Below are 24,173 nucleotides of genomic sequence, written 5' to 3' on the forward strand. Positions count from 1 at the left end.
TGTTTTATGGTCAATCAACTTAAATTTGTAAAAACAATTAAGCTAAATTAAACGGTATGTGTTGGGACAACCCTGCATTATTTTTACAGTGAATAATGGCCTTTTTTGGAAACCATGTTTTGATATTTATGGATTGCAGATTTTACTGTGAAAACATTAATTTATTTCGAAAGATGCATTTACCGTATAGCTGTATTTAACAGATTTAAAGTTGAAGCGTGAGATTTTCTGTGTCTGGAAGAGGTTATGCTGATATGAACCTTAGTTATGTGTGGAAAAAATAACTAAAGGGATATGAACTTCTGCCAACGTCTCAATACAGTAGATGAGCCCTCACTTTACTATAAATGCCACGGATCCATGAAATGTTCCTATAAAATGGTTAAACGATCATCAGACTGGCAATCAGTATTTTAATTAAGAAAGTACATTTAAAGTATATGGTAGAACGCACATAATGTAAGATAACTCATTTCTCAAACTAACACATTATTTAACCACAAGTTCAATTATATTATTATTCTTTTGTGTGTATTTTGATTGAAAAGATTCAAGATCATGTCACTAAATCTTTCTTCTGAGCCGTGCTTATGAATTATCGAGTAGGAAGTCTCAGGTAAGCGTGATTCTGCAGTCATATCTCCGCCCTCCAGTACAGTCATTGGCTGCCTCTTTTAAATATTCACCGCAGAAGCTTGTGATTGGATAGATTCTTACACAGCTGATTTCATAAAGCAAATTCTTGGGAAGTTGTGTAAAATCACTACGAGACATACTCAAGGTCCACAGGGAATCTCTTAATCTATGAGGAGGGCAATCACTGATGAGCGGCGCTGGACTTTCTTTCATGTAAGTAGCGGTGCTTTTATATCTGCCGCAGCGTGTCTTTGAAGTTAAAGCGGCTGCTTTGATCTGATCTTTCGGCGCGCGTCTAATTAAACGTTCTTAGCCGATCGGATGAGATGTGATAAGTGATATTGATAAATATTCGGGAGATCAGATAAAGGTTCCTGGTTGTTTTTCCTTTGTCTTGGTTTTGTTTATTTAGTTCGTATTTGTTTAGTTCGCATCTGCTCTTCGGATTTAAAAGACTTCATAAACAAATACGAAACCACAAACAAGTGTTTGTTATTTGTTCTGCTTTTGATCTGTAAGTAAATTATGTATAGTGCTTTGCTTTGCTTTTCATGCATGCATGCTTTGATGATCATCATATTTAGCCTATAATATGTATGTAAATAATTAGAGAAAATGTTATTTTTTAAATTAGTTTGGTTTAAATTTCAGACAAACTACATATTAAAACTTTTTTTATTATTATTTTAAGTTAAAGACACCTCCATCTCCTTCATAGAGATCTTGATGTTTTCTACCTATTTTATAGTTAAGGACGAGTAGTTTAATATAAAGCAGTTTTGTGTCATAAGAAGAGAGATGTATGACTGACTTACTGTGCTGGTGTTTGTCGCAGTCCGATCAGAGACCAGAAATGCATGAACACACACTCAAGATGAGAATAAATATAATTTATGAGGTGAAGGTCACAGGAAAAAAAAACATAAAGTGTTTACTATTTCACACTGTGGGTATATGTGTGTATATATATATATATATATATATATATATATATATATATATATATATATATATATATATATATATATATATATATATATATATATATAATTTAAAATAAGAGAGATATTACAAACTTTGATCGTTTTACAGTGCAATTTTCTTCATCATGATGCACATCATCTAACATCTCTGTTGCAACTGCAGTGAGTAAGTGTGTTGTGTGATAACTGCAGTGAGATGAAGCTGATGGCATCATTTCTAGTCCAACCGCCTCCTCGAGATGCAGAGCTGGTGCAAGGACAGATTCACCTCTTCTTGTGGTTCCTGTGCTGTCTATGTCTAAATTTATGACCCCGTAGCTGTGAAGACTTTTTAGTTTGGAACACGTCCAGCCCTCACCTCATCCGAGAAGCTTTTACATCATCATATTATGATGACAGATACGGTACATACGGTACTCTCGCAGCATTGGTGTTCCACTGCCCTTATCCAGCCATTCAGAGTGGTAAAGCTATAAACACCAAATAAATTACAATAAAATGACATGTTTACTCTGCTTTTACTGTTTCTGCCCCGGGTGTTTTGCTGCACTGGGTTATTAAAATAAAAGTGGTAATGTTAGTAATATAGGACAGGAAAGAACAAAGTGACAACCTCTGCTGAGGCCTTTAATCAGTCTGAATATGTACATTTCTGTCATCAGCGCTCAAATTACCACTGTGCCCGAACCTTTGGTCCGGTAATATCACTAATACAATACTTATTTGAGTGGTTTGATTACACTTTCATCTCAAACAGAGGAGCATATATTAAGACAACCTTAATCTAAATTAATTACACTGCTTTGATGTTAGAGTTCAATGGGTTGATTAGTGGAGTAGGGACATGCATATTTTGAGAAATCATTACTGCAAACACATACACACATCATCTCTTCTCTTTGTGTTTTTCAGCAGCTTGAGCATGTCATCTCTGCTTTTATTATTTGCCAGATACTGCACAAATGCTGTTGTGTGAACTGTGGTAACATGGAGGAATTTTCCTTATTGATTTTTTTCGTATGGTGTTTTATTTGTGAATTATGGGATGTGTTGCATTGTGCTATAATTAAAGCAACATTTCACTTTTATTTTTTGAAAATAGGCTATTTTGAAACTCCCCTAAGCAGTTGAGGTTTACTATTTATGAATCCATTCAACCTATCTCCAGGTCCAGCCTGATCTCACATGGAAATTTAACTATTTTACGGTTTGTCAGTTTAGTGGCTAATTCTGTGAGAACGGCAGTGGTGACGACATGGAGACAAAGTAGATCCAAGTGCAAGTTGTTTAATATTTCTCAGCAAACAAATCCCAATCACAAGACTGAATCATAGCCAGTTAATCGGGCAAAATTCAGATTAATAAGTCACTCCAATAAGGCAGTCAAGGAAAAATGAGTCATCAAAAAAAAAAGCAGTTGTCAAAAAACAGGCACAATGGTCATAACAGAAAGGGAATACAAAACAATAGGAAACGCTCTGTAAGGAGATCAGCAGATACTAGCAATCAGAATTCGGGCAAGGGCTCCCTCTACTGACTGAATAAATGGTTACTAGTCTTATTTGTTACACATTTGTACGAAAATGTACGATTTTAAAAAGGAAGCATGGCACCTAAACCCAACCATCATTGGATGATGAGCAAATTGTAGGAAACTGTGTGAATGAGATCATACAAATTCATACGAATTAGGTCACTTAATCAAAAAGTTACGAATTGCCATGAGATTGTGTTGCCAGGTCTGCCAGGACCACTTTTAGCTTAGCTTAGCATAGACCATTGAATCGGATTAGACCATTAGCATCTCGCATCCTGAGTTTCGATAATTACATTGTGTTCTAAGACTGACAGAAAATTAAATGTTGCTATTTTCTAGGCTAATATGGCTCGGAACTATACTCTATAATCAAGAAACTTTGCTATCGGATCAAAACCCTGCCGAATGAATCACGGTCGCGGTTTGAATAATAAGTGTAAATCAAAAAATGTAAGTAGCTTGTAAAATTATAGCGCGCAAATGCAACAACTAAATGCAGAATAAGAAAAAACAAGGTTGGATACCGAAAGATCATGAGCGTGAATTTTGAAATTTGAAGAAACCTTAATTCAAAGTTTTCTCAGTTGCAAACAAACTATTTTCTGCGCATATTTGAATGTTTTGTGTGCTTACGCTCTTTTCCCCTTCACGCTTGTTCCCACATTCTATGCTTGCATTTCCAAAAGATGCAATTCGTATTTCATTTAAATCATGGGCTTCAGTGTCATCATTGGTCCACTAGTTGAGATTGATAGTTGTGTCAACAGTTGACGTCAGTCCAATGTAACTCATGGCTGCTCTGTGTTAGTTTGGCAGACAATGTCAGTGTGGTGATTTATTTTATTTTACACGTGATATAATTTTTTTGATTTACACATATTATTTTTTGTTCTGTGACCGCAGTACATTTGGCAGGATTCTAATCCCATGCTTTGCTGCCATACCATGGCTGCAGCAGGCGCAATTATATTACACGGTGCCTGAAAATCATATCCAGCTAGGAAACTTGGTTGGTTATATTGATGGCATGTCTATTTAATATTACTGCACCTGCTGCAGCCATGGTAGGCTACTGTTAATTTTCTGTCAGTCTTAGTAACTTTCTGGAGGAGTTGCAAAATGAGCCAGTTTTCAAAAAAGTGGAATGTTCCCCAAGTTTAAATATTTATTTATTGCAATGTGTGAGCAGCTTAATGTATGAAGAATCTCAATGAAAGCCTTTAGTAATTTTAGCAGTACTTGAAGAGTTTTGACAGTTTTGCTGTCAAACTGTTTATGTATGTAATTATACAATATTCGTGATTATGCCAAAAGAGTTATTCTATACTGTAATGTCATGTGTATTGTACACAGAAAAGGGATTCATTTAAATTATATTTTTGCATAGCCATGAACTATATAGTCTCTGTCACAAATGTACTTTATAATCAAACGTTTGTAACCATGTATTTTACTTGCCTTCTTTGTCAACATGATAGTGGTGATATTCAGAGCTTGTTAAAACGTGTCTATATCACTATGATCAATTCAATTCAATTCAATTCAATTCACCTTTATTTGTAAAGATGCTTTCTTTAGAGCTGTTTGTCATTTTCTTGTGTGTTATGTTTTTGTTGAGAGAAAAGCTTGCAGCATATATTCAAAAGTATTTTTTAGTTAATTATAATTAAAGAATCAATCATGTTTCTTTTGTGCAAAGTGTGAGCGTGAACAATAAGTTGCAGACTGCAGTTCACTCAATGGCCACCGGTGTTGCTAATAACAATGGTTTTTGAAATCTACTGTACATCTAAAGGAAATATGTGACAAAATATGAAAAAATAAATTAAAGCTTAATTTTTGTTTGGTAATATGAATTTCTAAGAACATAATTCAAACAGCATTAATGGTGGTGTTCTCAATGTTAAGATTTTTTTGAACCCTCAGATACCAAATTTTTTAATAGTTTTATCTTGACCAAACACTGTCCAGCTCTAACTATATATTCAGTTAACTTATTTATTAAGCTGTCAAATCATATATAAATCTCAATTTCCAAGAATGATTGGTTTTGTGGTCCATATTTACACCCTTGTATTGTGAAGATAAAATATAACGAATATCACTTTCATTGCATAGATTAACTTTATTGCATAGATAAAGTTTGGTCTTATTGTGTAAATGATGGATTCCACTGTAAAAATAGAAATAAATAGCAAAAGTTTTGCATAACATAAGGTTTTATTACGAGGTTTAGACTAAGGTAAGTAAGGCCTTATGTTTACATGTCCCATTTGCTATGAATGAAATTACAATGAACAGTTTTTAGATAGATGGATAGATGGATAGATGGATGCATGGATGGGTGGATGAATAGTTAATACTTTATAATAACAGTACATGAATAACTTTACTTTATCATGGACTAATGATGAGTTAATGTCTTTAATTACACACTAAATGGATGTGTTATGTCATAACTGTTAGGTTTAAACACAAGACACTTTACTAGTTAAAAATTTGTTAATGATAATGTTTTCCTCCAAGTAAAGTCATGACAAGAATATACATTAACAAGTCATGAGTTCACATTAGTTACATTAAGCTAAAACTAAAGTGTTAATAAATACATTAAATAACAAACATGTTCTAACGAGTAATTAAGGTAGCCATTATTCACACATGACGTAGTACATGATTATTGCATGCCTTAAATCATCATTAGTTCATAATAAAGTAACGTTTAGTTTGCATATTAGTACTGTTATTGTAAAGAGAAATAGATAGACAGACAGACAGACAGATAGATAGATAGATAGATAGATAGATAGATAGATAGATAGATAGATAGATAGATAGATAGATAGATAGATAGATAGATAGATAGATAGATAGATCATTAGAAAGACTGTGTCATATTTTTCCGCCACATATGGATTTTGCCATCTTAAATGCTTGTCTCATGTGCAGTGAAATGGCTTCTGCTTTCAGGTCTTAATTTGGTCCATTCTGAGCTGTCACATGTCTGCAGTCTCTGTATTTATGTCTCAGTACTGTGAGTGTAATGCTGGGAAGGTAATTGCCTCTTAACACTGTAGAAAGCCGTTCAGTCTTCTAAAAGTCAGGGAAAGTGGGATTTCTCCACAGCGCGGCTCGGTTCATGGTGTTTTACAGTTCCTCTCACTTGAATGAGTCATAAAGAGTTTTTTCACAGATCAGGAGGTAAGTACAGTATCTGTTGTTTCATTCCACAGAGTGATTGTTTCTTTTCTTGAAAACTTGCTGAATTTCACAGATGGCAATGTTGGCGTGGATGTTACTGCTCACTGTGGGTGTGTCAGGACTGTCCTGGGGTCAGCGGACTGAACCCATGTTTACCTCAGTAACTCAGAGTGTTTTCCCTCCCGACTATGAAAATAATCCAACGCAGCTCAACTACGGTGTTGCTGTCACTGATGTGGATGGAGACGGAGATCTGGAGATGTTTGTGTCAGGGTGAGTGTTCCTGACTTCTGATAGATTGCATGCATTGTTTTCAGCAGAATAATGAAGAAGTGGTGCATTTTTTTGACATAAAATACTTCAGTGTCATAAAGTTAAAGTGTGTGGTGGTTTTGTGCTGTTTGAATCAACTTAAATGTTTGTAATAATGACAGAAAATATATGCTAGCCAACATTACATCAGTTTTGTACTCGAAAATAATATTTCTAGTAGAAAGAGAAATGTCAAAGCAATTAATTGGGCGTATTTGTAAACCATTTGTGATATGATTTGGATCTTGGTGGATTTGTGTTGATGAAAATTGATGTGTTTGGAGAGCTCAGTGTTTGGTTTGAATTGCACTCAAGATTGAAATTAAGTGCAACTGACAGAATTGTATCTCTAGGGAAGCCAGAATTTGTTTTTCCTTCTATTAAATGACAGCCGAGGTTGAATTGTGGGATTGCAGGTCAGTGAAATGCACCAACAAGGACGTGCCTTGTTCGAAACAGGAGACAAATAAATGGATTCTGGTTATTCAGTACTCCCTGAAGGCATGTTTTTTATTTGAGTTAGGATTTCAGAGAATATATGGGCCTATTAAAATTGTTTCTACCCCATTAGCGTTATGTTTTTGGGTTTTAAGTATTAGTCTAATAACAATTATGTCAAAAGGAAGAAACACACACACACACACACACACATACAATTTGGTTTTTCATGTTTCATGAGGAGTTTTCATTGACGTAATGATTTTTCTACTCTATTGATTTTGTCCTCTTACCCCAACCCTACCCCAAAGCCCAACCCTCACAGGAAACAATCTGCAGTTGTAGTATTGAATGAAGTATTTAAAAAAAAAAACTTAATTCTGTATTAGTCATTTTACTCATGGGCACAAAAAAAATCCTCACAATGTCAAAATCACTGGTATTGCTAAACTTGGTCGGAAAATGCACACATACTAGTTCAAAATAAGCTGACTATATATATATATATATATATATATATATATATATATATATATATATATTTGCTATATATATATATATATATATATATATATATATATATATATATATATATATATATATATATATATATATATATATATATATATATATATATATATATATATATATATATATAAACATTTTTAAAAAATAATAAAAATAATAGTAATCTTGGCATCAATGTGGCAAAGCGGGTAGCACACTCGCCTCACAGCAAGAAGGTTGCTGGTTGGGGCATTGTGGAGTTGGCATGTTCTCCCCGTGTTTGCGTGTTTTTTTTTTGTCCGGGCACTCTCCACTAGGCATGGGTATACGATTCTGACGGTATGATAACCTTGGATAAAAATATCACGGTTTCACAGTATTGTTATTACTGCTCTAAAATATATATTTTTTTAAATGTCTGTGTAAAAAAAACTAAAACTTTTTCCCCTTTGAAAACAATATATTTTATTTTTTTTGAAAGATTTATAATATTTTGAAGCAGTGAACATGTCAGGCTAAATAATGAAAATGAATCCTTGATTTCTTTACAATTTAAAATGGCATCTTTGGATATCTTTTCTGCTGGAGATACTGTTTTCCTAAAACAAATAAAAAATGTTACACATAGTTTAGGAACGAAAGATTTTGGCAGTTTTAAAACCTTGACTTTTCCAAACCGCTGTATACCTTAAAAACGGTTATCGTTACATGCCTACTCCCCACAGTCCAAAGACGTGCGGTACATCCGCTGCATAAAACATATGCTGGATAAGTTGGTGGTTCATTCCGCTGTGGCGACCCCAGATTAATAAAGGGACTAAGCTAAAATTAAAATAAATGAATGAATAATGTAATCTTAGCCATTTCCCAATACTAGGTTGCGGCTGGAAAGGCATCCGCTGCATAAAACATATGCCAGAATAGTTGGAGGTTCATTCTGCTGTGGAAAATGAATTTAAATATTGCATTTTAATATAATAATTGATTAAAATATGTGGACTGTGTTAGTTTGCTTTAAATGCCTTACATGTGTTATGTATAAACTTATATGTACTTTTTTCCCCCCTCTTTAGCTACAATGGGCCAAATCTGGTGTTGAAGTATGACAAGTTTAAGAAGAGGCTTGTCAACATTGCAGTCGACAATCGCAGTTCTCCATATTACGCTCTCAGAGACCGACAGGGCAATGCCATTGGAGTGACAGCATGTGACATAGATGGTGACGGCAGGGAGGAAATTTACGTCCTCAACACTAATAATGCCTTTTCAGGTATGAAACGGTTTCACAAACAAGGCACTGAAGCAAATGCTACAGTAAATGGATTTTAGTTTCATGTAATTGTTTCTGTCATTTCATCCAGGGAGAGCGACGTACACTGACAAGCTCTTTAAGTTTCGTAATGGCCGGTATGAGGATTTGCTGAATGATGACGTAAATGAACACAGAGACGTTGCTAATCGTGTGGCTGGCCGCTCTGTCGCATGTGTGGACAGAAAGGTAACAGCATTTACATTTTTATATTGAATGATAGCTTTTGCTTCTTCATCCCAAAGTAAACCCATACTGAAATCTTATATATGCCAATATATAAACATATATTTTGCCATATTTTTGCATGTATGACAGATTTTACACATGATATATGAGAAAACCAAACATAAACTTTAGAGGTGTGAACCTACACTGGTCTCACGGTTGGGTTCGGTTACGATTATTATGCCATCGATTCGGTTCAATTCGATATCTTTTTGCATTGACGATGCTTTCCATACACAATTTGATATTTAACATCTCAGCACAGCAGTTCTTGTGTTAAAATGTATAAATATATTTATATATTATTTGTAATACAATTTTGTCCTTTAATACAAACAGTCAGATATATAAACTGTACCTTTAAAAACTCAAGTACATGCACAGACCAATTACATTTACAGACAATAAACTAATATAAATATCCTGCTGGCTTTCTAAGAAAGTTTTTTATTACACCCCTATGATTGGTCACGCGCTCAACAGAAAGGGCTGCGATTGGCTCTAACGCTCTGGCGCTGTTCACCGATGATAAACGTTGATAAACGACAGCGGCGATCACAGCTGATCCATGATAGACGCGGTGAAAACTTTGCGGACACGCGCTCGTGTCTGTATGCAGAAGAATCGCTGTAACAGCCGAGAGGAGAGGAAAAGTCACGCCAGCAGGTCAAATGGGCCAAATGAGTTTACTTTCATTCTCCTAATCGCAGTGAAATAAGGGCTTCTGCTGTTCAGTGTCAGTGAAAGACTGTCCAGCAAACACACACGCAGTGAAATTGTGCACAGTTTCTATGTTTTTAAGTAGTTGGAGCTTTGTAAATACTCGCGCTCGCCTCCCTCGCCATAGTAAGCTACCGCGACATAGCGCATATGAGGTAAATGACGTCAGTACATAATAACCGGTTATAATTATTACTGAACCAATACCGAATTGTCCGCGTATGCATTGTGGTGCACCGAAGAAACAATTAATTTGACACCCCTAATAAACCTGTATGTCATGTATGTAATTTCCATATATTGCCATACATCTGATTTCTATATGGGAAATCTCAATAACACAAACACTATCTTCTGTAAAAACCAAGTACAAAAAGGAATAATTATGTGCAATGTTAAGCCACAAAATCTCACGGATCATCTAAGATCAGGATTTCTATTTCATTAATGGGTTAAATGATTTCCGAAGCCAAACTTAACCAAATTATGTTCATCAGTATATTTGTCATGTTTTCAGGGCATGGCTCTTTCTGTTGGTCTTAAACTTGGAATCATGGCATAATAATAATAATAGTAAAAACAAAATGACATGCAGTGTGTTTGACACCAAACCAAGCAAATAACTGTTAAAGGATCATAAACACTTTACTGAATTAGATTTTTTTGAGATTTTAACTGAGGTATTTGTGTTGCACATTATAGAAGACAATGTTAGCATTGGTTCATTTTAACTGTAGGAGAACACTGGTTGATTTTGAGGTTTTGTGTGCTGTTTGAAATCTGCACCGTGTTGATGTCACCGGAAGTGATGTGATCCAGTGTGTCACTGTCTTATAAATATTAATGAGATTGATGAGAAGTACTTGTTGCTTTCATGACAGTCATTTCAGTCTCTGAGATTAGTGTGCAGTAAGGAAGAGATGTGTTCCTAAAAGTGAGTGTTTGTTTTTGCTTAGATGGAGTTTCTATACCCCTTTTTATTCACCAAGACAGTTCCAGTGTCTAGTTCCAAATGAGTTACTTTGTCTTTTGAAACATTCTAGACGCATTCAGATCTGGGAATTTCATCAGTGAAATCTCCCACCTCCGACCTCAATGTATTGTTCAAGTGGCATTTTAGACATTGTTTTCGAGTAGGAAATTTAAGTTCTGTATATTATAGCGGTTTTTGTGTTTATAATGTAACATTACTTTTACTTCATATTTTAAAAAAGTGTGTGTTATTTGCCATCTAGTAAATGCATCTTGATTTAAGATGTTTGAAAAAGCTTCATTTTTATTAGCTATTTGTAGTTTTTTTTTTTTTATTCATATGATTTTTTTTTTTACAATTTTTATGAGGGTAGGGATAGGGTTAGTTGTGGGTTTTGGTGGCACACCACTTTTTAAAAATCATGCATTTTCATTCAAGCAAAATTGTCTGAATTCTTATGCAGAACACTAAAAAAATATCACTAAATTTGCAGCTTTCTGTATTTTTGTGATTCATGTTTTTATTTTCGACCCAGCTGGGTCAGTTGGAATTTCTGTGTGGAGTTTGTATTTTCTCTCTATGTTCGCGTGGGTTTCCTCCAAAGTCATGTGCTATAGCTAAATTGGATAAACTAATCTTCCATAGTGTATGTGTGTGAATGGGTGTGTATGGATGTGGAGTATGTATGTATGTATGTATATATGTGTATGTGTATGTGTATATGTATATGTATTTTTAAATACATTATGAGACCTTGATCTTTCCTCCAAAAACTTTTAACCTTGAAAAAGTGACTTATCAACATTTTAACAGTCTAAAGTGATATATTGTCTGGGTTGGTGTCGTATATTATGCTACAAAAACCTTGTAATAAACTGCCAGTAAATTTTCTGTTAGTTTACAGACTCTATTTATTATTTCTTATACATAATATTATTTCACTTTATTAAACTGTAGAGTTGAATTTCAACATCAAAAGTCGACAGAGCAGAGATCAACATCCCATAATGCCATTCACAACCATAAATAAATGAAAAACACGTGTGAATCACAAAACTGATAATTTACAGATATTGTTTTACAGTGTAGCCACTTTTCTGACTTCATGTAAAACAGTTTTGTTCCTTATGAAATTGGGCTGGCTAAAACAAATGTGTAGCCTGTTTTTTTTAACGGGGAAACATCAGTTGTAGTGAACTTTTCTTGGTTTTGTTCAACTCTAAAATATTACAGAGACTAGAAACTGCTCTTCTTGAGTGGTGTGTATGAAATTATTATTCTTTTTAGAACTGCTCATGTGGTATACAGTGGGAAAAATTAGTATTGAGTAGATCATGTTTCCTCTGAATAATACTTCTAAAGGAGCTGTTGACATGGAATTAAACCAGATTTGGATTCAGCCCACTGTCACCCCAATCAGAAGACAAACATGAAAATAAAACAAAACAAAAAAAAATCTGAAAAATTATATATGTGTAATAGCAATGGAATAACACAAGGAGAAAGTACTGAACTACTGAAATGGATTTAATACTTTATATAAAAGGCTTTTGTGGTGATGGCTTTTAATTCTCATATGGGAAATTAAGTCACATGAATTGCTCAGTTGTGATTTATTTATTTTTTTGACAGGCTTCAGTGTAAAGTGTAAAAATCTTGATGGTTCTGTGGGTCTCGTCTATCAAATCTGATCTTTAATTTGTATTTTCTATTGGATTCGAGTCAGGTGATTGGTCTGGCCATTCTACAGCTTGATTTTCTGTCTTTGAAACCATTTGAGAGTTTCCTTGGCTGTGTTTGATCATTGTCTTGCTGAAATGGCCACTCTGGTTTCATCTTCATCATCCTGGTAATGTAGATGTTGGACTGAAGCAGCAAATATTAATTTACATTGATGAAGGGCAGAGGGTTGCTGAAGAACTACTGAGAGATTTCAGCTGCTGTCTGGCCTTTCATTGGCTTTCTACACCTCCCTTTCTTCATGTGTTCAATATTTTTTCCTTGTGTCATCTAATTTTATTACACATAACTTCATTTATAAACTAATTAGTTAGTTTTTTTGCATATCAGGATTTCTTAGGTTGTTACCAACATCCAGGGAAAATGTCAAGTCAATGGCACCTTTTAGAAATATGTTTACTGAGAAAAATGGTGACATGTTAAATACATATTTTCCCCTCGCAAATGAATGAAAATCATGTAAATTCTTTTCAACACAGCCTATATAGGAACAGGAAGATGTGAATACATTGTATCCAGCTTAGGATATAGGTCTATCGATTATCAACAGAACATCCTAAGAGCAGTGTTGAATGTAAGTGAAACTGACTTCTCGAGTGTGTCAAGTGATTGTTTACAAGCCATTTCACCCTCACAAAAAATCCCCTCAAAATCCTCTCCGGCCACCATCATCATCATTTACCGTCCGCCATCAGCGTGCAGTCCTGCCTCCCGCAGCCAGCCAATATAAGTATTCATTTCCAGCGCAATATTTGTCTCTGACACCGAATCATGTGCTGTGATAATTAGAAAACTCAAAGGCTCATTTGTTTCTTTTTGTAAGGAGACATATTAGGTGGGAAGTGTAGCCTTAATTTGTCTCTTCGCACGGAGGTTATCAGAACTCCCGCCGTCTGACCGCGCTTTACTAAACCCAGACGCCATGATGAATGGCCAGACGTGCCAATGATTTGTATTTAGTCCAAAACACAATAAGCTGAACAGCATATTTCTGCAATTACTGTGGGCCTCGTGCTGTTTTGCGAAGCAGTCAGCGGTGAAGGATGCTCAGTAATCCTGGAGGAAGAGCAGCGAGGGATTGAAATGGATTTTTTGCACCCGCAGTCATTTGACTAGGCCGATGATAGTGAGACGGGGATGCTTAAAAGTATTTCATCAATGATTTTATGATTTACATGATTTAGGATCAGGCTCGTAATGGTTTGGAGAGAAACAAAACAAAAACCAGGTCCATGGAATTGAATTGGGAAGCAAAGTAATTCAATAGATAACTAAATGAAAATAAAAAAATATTTAAAATAAATAGCACTGCCACAGGATGCCATGCAGAAGTCGATCTCCAAAGAGATGCCTTGTGTTGAAAATTGTTGAAAGCATTTAACTGCTGATGTGGATGATTTTAGACTTTAAAAATGCTGGTTTCCTTCATGTTGTACCAACACAAATCAATTAGTCATTCATTCATTTTCTTTTCGGCTTAGTCCCTTTATTTATCAGGGGTCGCCACAGCGGAATGAACCACTAACTTATCCAGCATATGTTTTACGCAGTGGATGCCCTTCCAGCTGCAATCCATCACTGGGAAACACACATACTCTCATTCACACTCATACACTACAGACAATTTAGCTAACCCAATACACCTGTACTGCACGTCTTTGGATTGTGGGGGAAACCGGACCACCCGGAGGAAACCCATGCAAACACGGGGAGAACATGCAAACTCCACACAGAAATGCCAACTGACCCAGCTGAGGCTTAAACCAGCTGCACCACCGCGCAGCCCACAAATTAAGTTAACTTAATTGTTTTTGCAAATTTAAGGGGATTGAACATAAAACAATTAAGTTTTCCAAAAAAAAAACTTAAGAAATGTGTTAATTTAGCTCATTTTAAATAAGTAGTTTGAACAAGCAGCAAAAATCTTTTTTTTGAGGGAATTTCAGTCGTACACCTTATAATTCTGAATTAAAACATTATTTATTTAGCATTAGAGTTTGTTAATGGGCTAATAGGAACCTATTAAAGTTGAAGTCAGAATTATTAGCCCATCTTTGAATATGTTTTTCTTTTTTAAATATTTCCCAAATGATGTTTAACAGAGCAAGGAAATTTTCACAGCATGTCTGACAATATTTTCAGCCAGAATAAAAGCAGTTTTTATTGTTTTAAACACCATTTTAAGGTCAAAATTATTAGCCGCTTTAAGCTATATATTTTTTCAACTGTCTACAGAATAAACCACTGTTATACAATAACTTGCCTAATTACCCTAACCTGCATAGTTAACCTAATTAACCTAGTTAAGCCTTTAAATGTCACTTTAAGCTGTATAGAAGTGTCTTTGAATAATATTTTACTAGATATTTTTCTTGTCATCATGGCAAAGATAAAATAAATCAGTTATTAGAAATGAGTTATTAAAACTATTATGTTTAGAAATGTGTTGAAAAAAAATCTTCTCTTTGTTAAACAGAAATTGGGGGGCTCATAATTCTGACTTCAACTGTATGTGTGTATATATATATATGTGTGTGTATATATATATATATATATATATATATATATATATATATATATGTGTGTGTGTATATATATATATATATATATATATATATATACATATATACATATATATATATATACATATATACATATATATATAAATTTAATTAGTTTGTTTAAATTCAGCCCATTTAAATTGCTTGCAACCTGTTACCTTAAATATTGTAAACTCAATGGATCATTTGTTTCCAGTGTATTTAAACCAAATTATTTAATGTTTTCATTCAATTAATAATACATTACTCAGAATTATAGTTAAATAGTGTTGTAGAACAAATCATTTCTGAGAAATCAGAACCCATAATGTTGAAAAAGAGAGTTGTTTTAATATAAACTATGAATACATCACATTTTTGTAAATGTGTATGTATTTTTTAACAGTTTAAGTTTATTATAGGGTGGCTCAGTGGTTAGCACTCTTACCTCACAGCAAGAAGGTCACTGGTTCGATTCCCAGCTGGGTCAGTTGGCATTTCTGTGTGGAGTTTGCATGCTCTCCCTGTGTTTGCTCCGGTTTCCCCCACAGTCCAAAGACATGTGCTAAGTGAATTGAACAAAATAAATTGGCTGTAGTGTATGAGTTTAAATAAGTGTGTATGGATGTTTCCCAGTACCGGGTTGCAGCTTGAAGGGCATCCGCTGCGTAAAACATATGCTGGAAAAGTTGGTGGTTCATTCCGCTGTGGCAATCCCTGATTAATAAAGGGACTAAGCCAAAGAAAAATGAATAAATGAAAGTTTATTATAAGCCCAAAAGGCATTTGAGAATTGAAAAACATACGGGACAAACAAAACAAGTAATAAAACCACATTCTGATATCATACAAATGCATTGGGGCATAAATAACATTTATATCCATGTAGTAGCATAAATAGTGAATCTATTTAATATTTAAACTGTTGTTACTTTAACGTACACATACATTTCTTTTTAATCATAAAAATGTATGTAAAAATAAATTAAAGATACCTGTGTCTTAAAGCTTAATTCATTACTTGAAGAATGACCCCTGTTTATTTCCTTCAGCTTCAGCTAGACATTAATATTCAAATGCGATGTTTTCTCTCCTTGAAACTGAATCACTGTCATTTGTCTCTTCAAAGTGGACAGGAAGACAGATGAGGCTGTTTCTGAAGGCAGACGGATCAGGCTTCACACTCGCTTACTGATTACCTGCATTAACCGCCTTCTCTCCAAATCGTACTTAAAAACCATTAAAGCAATATTTGACAGTTTTAAAATAAAATTTGTTTATTAGAGTTTAGAGGTACCCCATGAAAACCTGCAACATTCATTTACTGACTAATTTTCCTTTAGCTTAGTCCCTATATTCATCAGGGGTCGCCACAGTGGAATGAACCGCCAACTTATCCGGCATATGTTTTTACACAGCGTATGCCCTTCCAGCTCCAACCTGTGCTGGGATTTATCTTATCTTAATTTTATCTTATACACTTTACCACTGTACCTTACCATATTACCCGTCATCCATAATCTGCAATAAAATGTTCTGTGAAATTAATAGAGTTTTTTTGAGTGGAAGGTCATTACACTTTTACACCAACCTTCCAACCCATAGTTTTGAACCTCACCTCATATTAGGTTAAATTTGCTCTAAGAAATAAAACGTTGTTTGGCAATGTTTCTGTTAATATTGATAAACAGAGCATGAAAACCATGTAAATCATGACATTAAAGCCTAAGCTGCTAATGCATTCTGTGTTTTTTAACTCCATTATGCTTTAATCTGTATTTTGTGACCTGAAGTGGCGGTTATGTAGAAACCAGAGAGCGTTTGACATTTTCATTGTTGTGCCTCATTAGGATTCTGGTCACGAGCTGCTGATATTTATATACTTATGTATATATTTCTTTATTTCACCATTTCCATGCTGTTGGATGGTGGGTGTCTTTATTGAAACTGTGTGCGTAAGTTCATTTGCTTGGCTACTTCACTGACTTCATGTCCACGGGGAAGCTTTCTGATAATGGGGTGTGAAATTAATATCCAAGGGGAGGCAGCTGAAATGTATGTGTGTGTGTGTACTGTGTGAGAGCATGTGTGTGTTCGTGCTACTGTATGTGTATGACTGCTTCAATTGATTTCTTTTATCTTCTATCAAGATCACATAAAGAATAGGTTGGAAACTTTTACTTTATTTGCTACTTTTTAATTTTTTTGATTATTTTATTTTCCTTTTGACCTTAAAGGCGTGGCCCAGAATGCATTTTTAAGGCTTGGTTGTGTTTCAATTGCTCATGTTTCAATTTTAGAAATTCACATTATTTGTTCATATATCTTACTTTGATTATACAGTTGAAGTCAGAATTATTAGCCCCCCTTTTAATTTTTTTTTCTTTTTTAAATATTTCCCAAATTAGGTTTAACAGAGCAAGGATTTTTCACAGTATGTCTGATAATATTTTTTTCTTCTGGAGAAAGTTTTATTTGTTTTATTTTGGCTAGAATAAAAGCAGTTTTAATTTTTTTTTTTATAAACCCATTTTAAGGTCAAAATTATTAGCCCCCTTAAGCTATTTTTTAAGCTATCTACAGAACAAACCATCATTATACAATAACTTGCCTAATTACCCTAACATGCATAGTTAACCTAATTAACCTACTTAAGCCTTTAAATGTCACTTTAAGCTGTATAGAAGTGTCTTAAAAATATCTAGTAAATATTATTTACTGTCATCATGGCAAAGATAAAACAAATCAGTTATTACAAATGATTTATTAAAACTATAATGTTTAGAAATGTGTTGGAAAAAAATCTGCTCTCCCTTAAACAGGAATTGGGAAAAAAATAAACAGGGGGGCTAATAATTCAGGCGGGGCTAATAATTCTAACTTCAACTGTATACTGTAACTCGGCTAACATGAAAACAACTGTCATATTTCCTAGTTCCTACGAAGGGCTCTGATTGGTCAGCTAACATAATGTGCTGTTATTCCCGGATCGGCTCGAACTGGTATTTTTTTTGTAGTTCCCAAACTTTGTTCGCTGCAGGCTTTGCTAAGCTAACTCTGTAAAAGATAATGTCTCACTTTGCATTGAACTTTGAACATATTACATTCAGAGATGTTGTTTATGTTCACACAGCTACATTACACATCAACCAAAGTTTAAAATATGAAATTGTAGTGAACCACCGCTTTAAAGCAACAGAGCAAAACAAAAAGCAACAACAACTATAAAGACAGAAAAGACGAGGCAAAAAAAAAGGATTTTAAAACCATCGTTACATCAGTTCCTCCAGTTTATACATAAGTTAACAATGTTTTACACCTATTTCTAGGCCAATGGGCACAGGCAAAATGGTAATCTTGCAAACAATGACAGGGTCATACCTTAAAACTGTAGTCCTTGACATTTGACAGATAATTAAAAAAGGGTTTCCAGGTGGCTTTGAAGCCAAGAAAGATTGTGTCTAATTCTCTCTAAATGCAAACTGCTAGATTATTCAGAAAGCCAGGATTTAAAAAGTAGTTTTGATGCCTTTTTCTATAGACAAAGATAATTTTGTATATTGGACGCTACTTTTTTATTTTATTTAAATTTAATACTGTAGTTTTAAGCTTCAATCAGAGAGTAATATACTACATACTGTGCAGTGCACTAAAATAATATTGCACTCTTTATTTGCTCAATATTACCAAAAACAACAAAAAAAGATGTTTGCAGTTGTTTTTGAATTAGAGTTGTTTTTCTTTATACCCTTAAACTGTTTGTGCTGACATAGGTGCCACCGGATTGTAGTTTTGTGATTTTGGAGATTGTAGTTCTGACCCAGACTCGACTAACTTCTGGAGTTCTTCAACTGTGATTCTTAAAAAGTTTTCTGACCACTCAAACCGTCATTCTGACATATATAAACACACATACTCTTCCAGGATGATTCAACACTTTTAGGTGACTAGAATTACTTTATTCAACCCAGGCTTATTTTGGGTACGTACCCCTGCATACATTTCTGGACAGTGCGAATTACATGCAGGAGGTATGTTTTTTTTTTTTTTTTTTTTTTTTTTTTTTGTAGTTTTAGTTTTTGCGGATGCGCCAGAGGCTGCTGTGTACGCTTTTTGCGATCGCAAATTTCTCTGCCGAGGGCTGTTTTCGACCAACTGACTGACCGATTGAAACCAAGTGGTGCTCACTGCAGAGCCAATTGGGCAAGGCTGAGCTCCAGCAAGGGGGAGCTTGAGCTCCAGCTCCTCCTTCCTTGCGCTTCTTCTATAAATGATGTCACTGGGGGTAGGGGTTAGGGGTTGGTTGGATGTACACATTAACATTTACAGCTTATAGGAGGAGGAGCGAGAGCTCAAGCTCCCCCTCGCTGGAGCTCAAGTGGCTCTGCAGCGAGCAGTGTCTCATTTAAACCCTCACCCACACTCTTCCCTAAACCCAATCGACAGCGTTTTCAAAAGCAATTTAGAAAAATGGAGGAAAGGGGAGGTGTGGAGGTAATAGAAGTAAGCGGTCAGCTGGTAGCACGAAAGGAAACAGAAACTGTCGTTTGCGTCATACCATCTAGTAGTGTTCATTTTAAAGATGAAGTGCAGCCATACGTAGCTCTGGCTACATTATTCGTGCATTCCAGAAACATATACGAGTGTACATTTTTAGAATGAGCCTGTGTTGACTCTATTATTGGCCTAGTAGTGGAAATGCTATTCTTTCATTTATTCGTACTTTTTTTTTTTCACAGCCCTTTACTGTACCTGTTTTGAAGCTCAACAACAATTTTCTATAAATCACAGCTATGTTCTTTACTCTAATTCATTTTGATGATTGTTTAAGTTTGGTTTAAGTGTTTCCTCGTGTAGTTAAATGATTCCATGTTTCTAGTCACCAAGATGTACTAAAAAGCGAAATAATAATAATAATGGGAATATACGCAATATACGTAAAAAATAAATGGGGTGCCAATAATTGTGGTGTATATACATTTACAACAGATGGATGGATAAATAGAAAGATCGATCAATCAAAAGGTTAAATAATAAAAACATTTTTCACAGCCTTGTTAGCTTTTATTTACCAAGAGTGCCAAAATCAATTGGGGGCACTGTACATATTTGACTTGTATTCAGTATCGTGAAACTGTTAATTACTTTTTGATTATGAACATAAATCCTTTCAGTATATTTACTGTGAGAAAATGACATGCTGTATATTAGATTTTCCAAAAATTACAAGTCATGTCCGCCACCTCTCACAGTTTAATAGAGCTTTTTATTTTATTGCCCCCAATAAAGTTAGTGTACTTGTTTACTCAGGAGAAAGCAGTGCTTTGAGATGATTGAGATGAAATATGAGACATTTTGTGTGTGAAAAATCTACGTGAAACAAGGTAAACGTATGCGGACAATAAATTTGTGTAAATGAAATTAGGCTTAGCTTGGAATGTGACTTTTAGACTGAAATTGCATAAGACAATTTTAATTAAGTTGTGGTAATGGCGCTGTTGAAATAATGACATAACCTTCAAGTAAAATAAAGTTATAAAATATTTATTTTACTACTTATATTTACTTCTTTCTATTTACTACCAAGATGTAGGTGACATTGTACTCTTCTGTAGAACTTTAATGAAGAATTTTAGCTGAAACCGTAGCCCTGGGTTATATATTAATCACCTGAAAATCATTTATAAAGTCAATGGTTACTCTTCTTTGGAAGTCAACAAATAAACAAACTATCAAAAACAATGTGGCCTTTGACAATATATTGAGCACATTGAGAAAGTGAATCGGACATAACTATTTTATTTCAAAAAGATATCACAATCTGCTGTAATTAATAATTAATTTGTGCTGATTGATTAACATGTAATGAAAATGATTAAAGGAGACCTATTATGCTCCTTTTTACAAGATGTAAAATAAGTCTCTGATGTTCCTAGAGTGTGTATGTGACGTTTCAGCTCAAAATAACCCACTAATAATGTTTTATAACTCTTTGAAGCTGGCTTTGATCCAAATTGTGCCATTTTGGTGACTGTCACTTTAAATTCAAATGAGATTGTGCTCTTTTCAAAAGAGGGCGGAGCTACAAATGCCCATGTGTCGGCATAGTGGCCAATTTAAAAACAAGACTAAAGTCCTATGCTAATGAGAGAGATCATCACTAATGGGCGGGGCATGTACAAAGGGAGAATGTCAATCAAAGCATTTCTGTAGACTGTTTTTTATCAAGTGTGATTACAAAATAATATAATGAATACATTTTTATCATTAGAAGCTGAATGTATTCACAGACTGTTTCCACACAACTGTGTTTAAACCTCATATAAGAGTGATTTTTACATAATAGATCCCGTTTAAATTCTGTTACTAAACTACTGATATCCAAACCACTCTTAATATGAATATTGTGATTATATGTGATTATTTGTTTTCCCTATATAGTATACATACAAATTTTGTTGGTTATTTTATGTTTTTTTTTTTTTAGGGAACAGGACGTTACTCCATCTACATCGCCAACTATGCCAGCGGGACAGTAGGTCCACATGCTCTGATTGAAATGGATGAAAGTTCAAGTGACCCCTCGAAGGGAATCGTTGCACTGTCCAATGTGGCTGAGCAGGCCGGAGTCAACAAGTTCACAGGTGTGTGTTCACTTATTTTGCAAATACTCAAGTGTGTGTCTAAACATACAATGATGTCGGTGAAATAATAATATATGATTTAGTAATATTTTATATAGTGTTTTATGCTGTTTGAAGAGAAAATCTGTGACCTTGATGTATGATGTCATGGGATGTCATATTTCCTGCATGATCTCACAAGGAGAAATATGGCTAATTCGTACAAATACGTACGATTTCAAATTCAAACCCCACCACTCAACTTAATCTTCATTGTGGGATGAGCAAATCGCACCAAAATGTACAAAGAAGATTAGAACCAGAATTAGCCACAAAATCAAAAGCTTGTGTTGAACATATTTCACATGGGTACTGTAAAAGTGTGCTTGATACCAATAATTATTTTATTTTAGTATTATAGGGGGTCACGGTGGCTCACTGGTTGGCAATGTCACCTCACAGCAAGTAGGACGCTGGTTCGCGTCCCAGCTTGGCTAGTTGGAATGTCTGTGTGGAGTTTGCATATTCTCCCCATGTTGGTGTGGGTTTCCTCCGGATGCTCCAGTTTCCCCCACAGTCCAAATACATGTGCTATAGGTAAAATGAATAAACTAAATTGTCCATAGTGTATGTTTGTGAATGAATGTGGATGTTTCCCAGTACTGGGTTGCAGCTGGAAGGGCATGCGCTGCGTCCTGGAATAATTGACGGTTCATTTCACTGTGGCAACTCCTGATAAATAAGGGACTAAGCTGAAGGAAAATGAATGAATGAATGAAAAGCAAAAACTATACATGATCGAATGATATCTTATTTTTGTCTGTACAATCAAAACATTTTATTAAACTGTTTAAAGAAAAAAAATCTGTGGCCTCACCAGAACCTCAGGGACACATTTTTATAGCAAATTTGATATTGCAGCATGATCAACATAAGAAAGGCATAGCAAAAAATTGCAAAAACAAAACACAAAAGCGCGAATGTTGTCCTAACCTGAAATTGATGCAGAGTATGATGCCATGGGTGCCAGATTATGATGTCCTGCCAAATCTCACAAGGAAACCTAACTAGACGTATTGCCAGAAAATGTCTAATTTGTACAAATTCACAGGATTATAAATTCAAACCCCACGCCTAAACACAATCCTCATTGTGGGATGAGGGATCGCACTAAAATGTACAGAGGAGATGGTAAAAATTCATATGAATTAGCCACTAGTTAAATCAAAAAGTTACGAATTGCAGAGAGGTTGCATTGAATATACTTCACATGGCTGTAAAAATGTGCCTGATACTGCTGTAAATTTCAAATTCAGTGGAATGAACCGCCAACTTATCCAGCATATGTTCTATGCAGCCGGATGCCCTTCCATCCACAACCGAACACCAGAAAACACCAATACACTCTTACATTCACACTCATACACTACAGTCAATTCAGCTTATTCAATTCACCTATAGCGCGTGTCTTTGGACTGAAACCGCAGAACCCGGAGGAAACCCATGTGAACACAGTAGCTAATAAAATGTTGTTAAAAACTTTCAATAAAGCCAGTTCTGTACTATGCAAGACCCTAAAGCCAGACAGAAAAGTTTCGGGCAATTTTGTAATCTTCCAAAAAAAGTCATTTTATTTTATTTTATTTTATTTTATTTTATTTTATTTTATTTCATTTTATTTTATTTTATTTTATTCACATGACCTTTTACACAAAACTTTCATTGTCTTTAGAATAAAAAAAAAAAATATTTATTTGTAATTTATTTGTATTTTTTTATTTTAAAATATTAATGCATTAAATTTTATCACGTTTTGTTTAATGGTATTTCATTAAATTAATTTTATTTATATTAAACAAGCATTTTATTTTATTCACGTTTTTCATTTTTTTTTTTTTTTACATTATGTTTACAAATTTATCCAGCATATGTTTACACAGCGGATGCCCTTTCAGCTGCAACCCAGTACTGGGAAACATCCATACACACTCATTCACACACATACACTATGGCCAATTAAGTTTATGCAGCTGGGACTTGAACCAGCTACCTTCTTGCTGTGTGGCGACAATGCTAACCAATGAGTCACGGAGTTATTTATTATATTATAATATATTATATTATAATATATTATATTATATTATATTATAATATATTATATTATAATATATTATATTAACGAAAACTAGAGAATATTTGCCAAAAGAACATTACTAAAACCACTGATTGGCATAATCTGCCAAAATTGTGTACAACATTCAGATTTCTCCATCACTGTTTAAAAAAAGCAAAAAAGCACACTATGGCCAATTTAGTTTATCCAGATGGGACTTGAACCAGCGACCTTCTTGCTGTGAGGCGACAGTGCTAACCACTGAGTCACGGAGTTACTCATTATATTATATTATATTATATTATATTTTTTT

At 34.5% G+C, this 24,173-nt stretch overlaps 1 protein-coding gene across 1 annotated transcript in view; it reads left to right on the plus strand.

Annotated features, from left to right (window-relative positions):
* The first annotated feature begins 804 nt into the window (after nucleotides 1–804).
* Nucleotides 805–24,173, plus strand: part of crtac1b (cartilage acidic protein 1b) — a 50,659-nt gene continuing 27,290 nt past the window's right edge. Inside the window, exons 1-5 of the mRNA XM_056471104.1 lie at nucleotides 805–849; nucleotides 6,431–6,630; nucleotides 8,688–8,884; nucleotides 8,976–9,112; nucleotides 21,612–21,768. Coding sequence (XP_056327079.1) covers nucleotides 805–849; nucleotides 6,431–6,630; nucleotides 8,688–8,884; nucleotides 8,976–9,112; nucleotides 21,612–21,768 — 736 coding nt within the window. The remainder of the gene's footprint in view (nucleotides 850–6,430; nucleotides 6,631–8,687; nucleotides 8,885–8,975; nucleotides 9,113–21,611; nucleotides 21,769–24,173) is intronic.

The sequence above is a fragment of the Danio aesculapii genome, chromosome 13, assembly GCF_903798145.1.
Source record: "Danio aesculapii chromosome 13, fDanAes4.1, whole genome shotgun sequence".
Taxonomy (NCBI): Eukaryota; Metazoa; Chordata; class Actinopteri; order Cypriniformes; family Danionidae; genus Danio; species Danio aesculapii.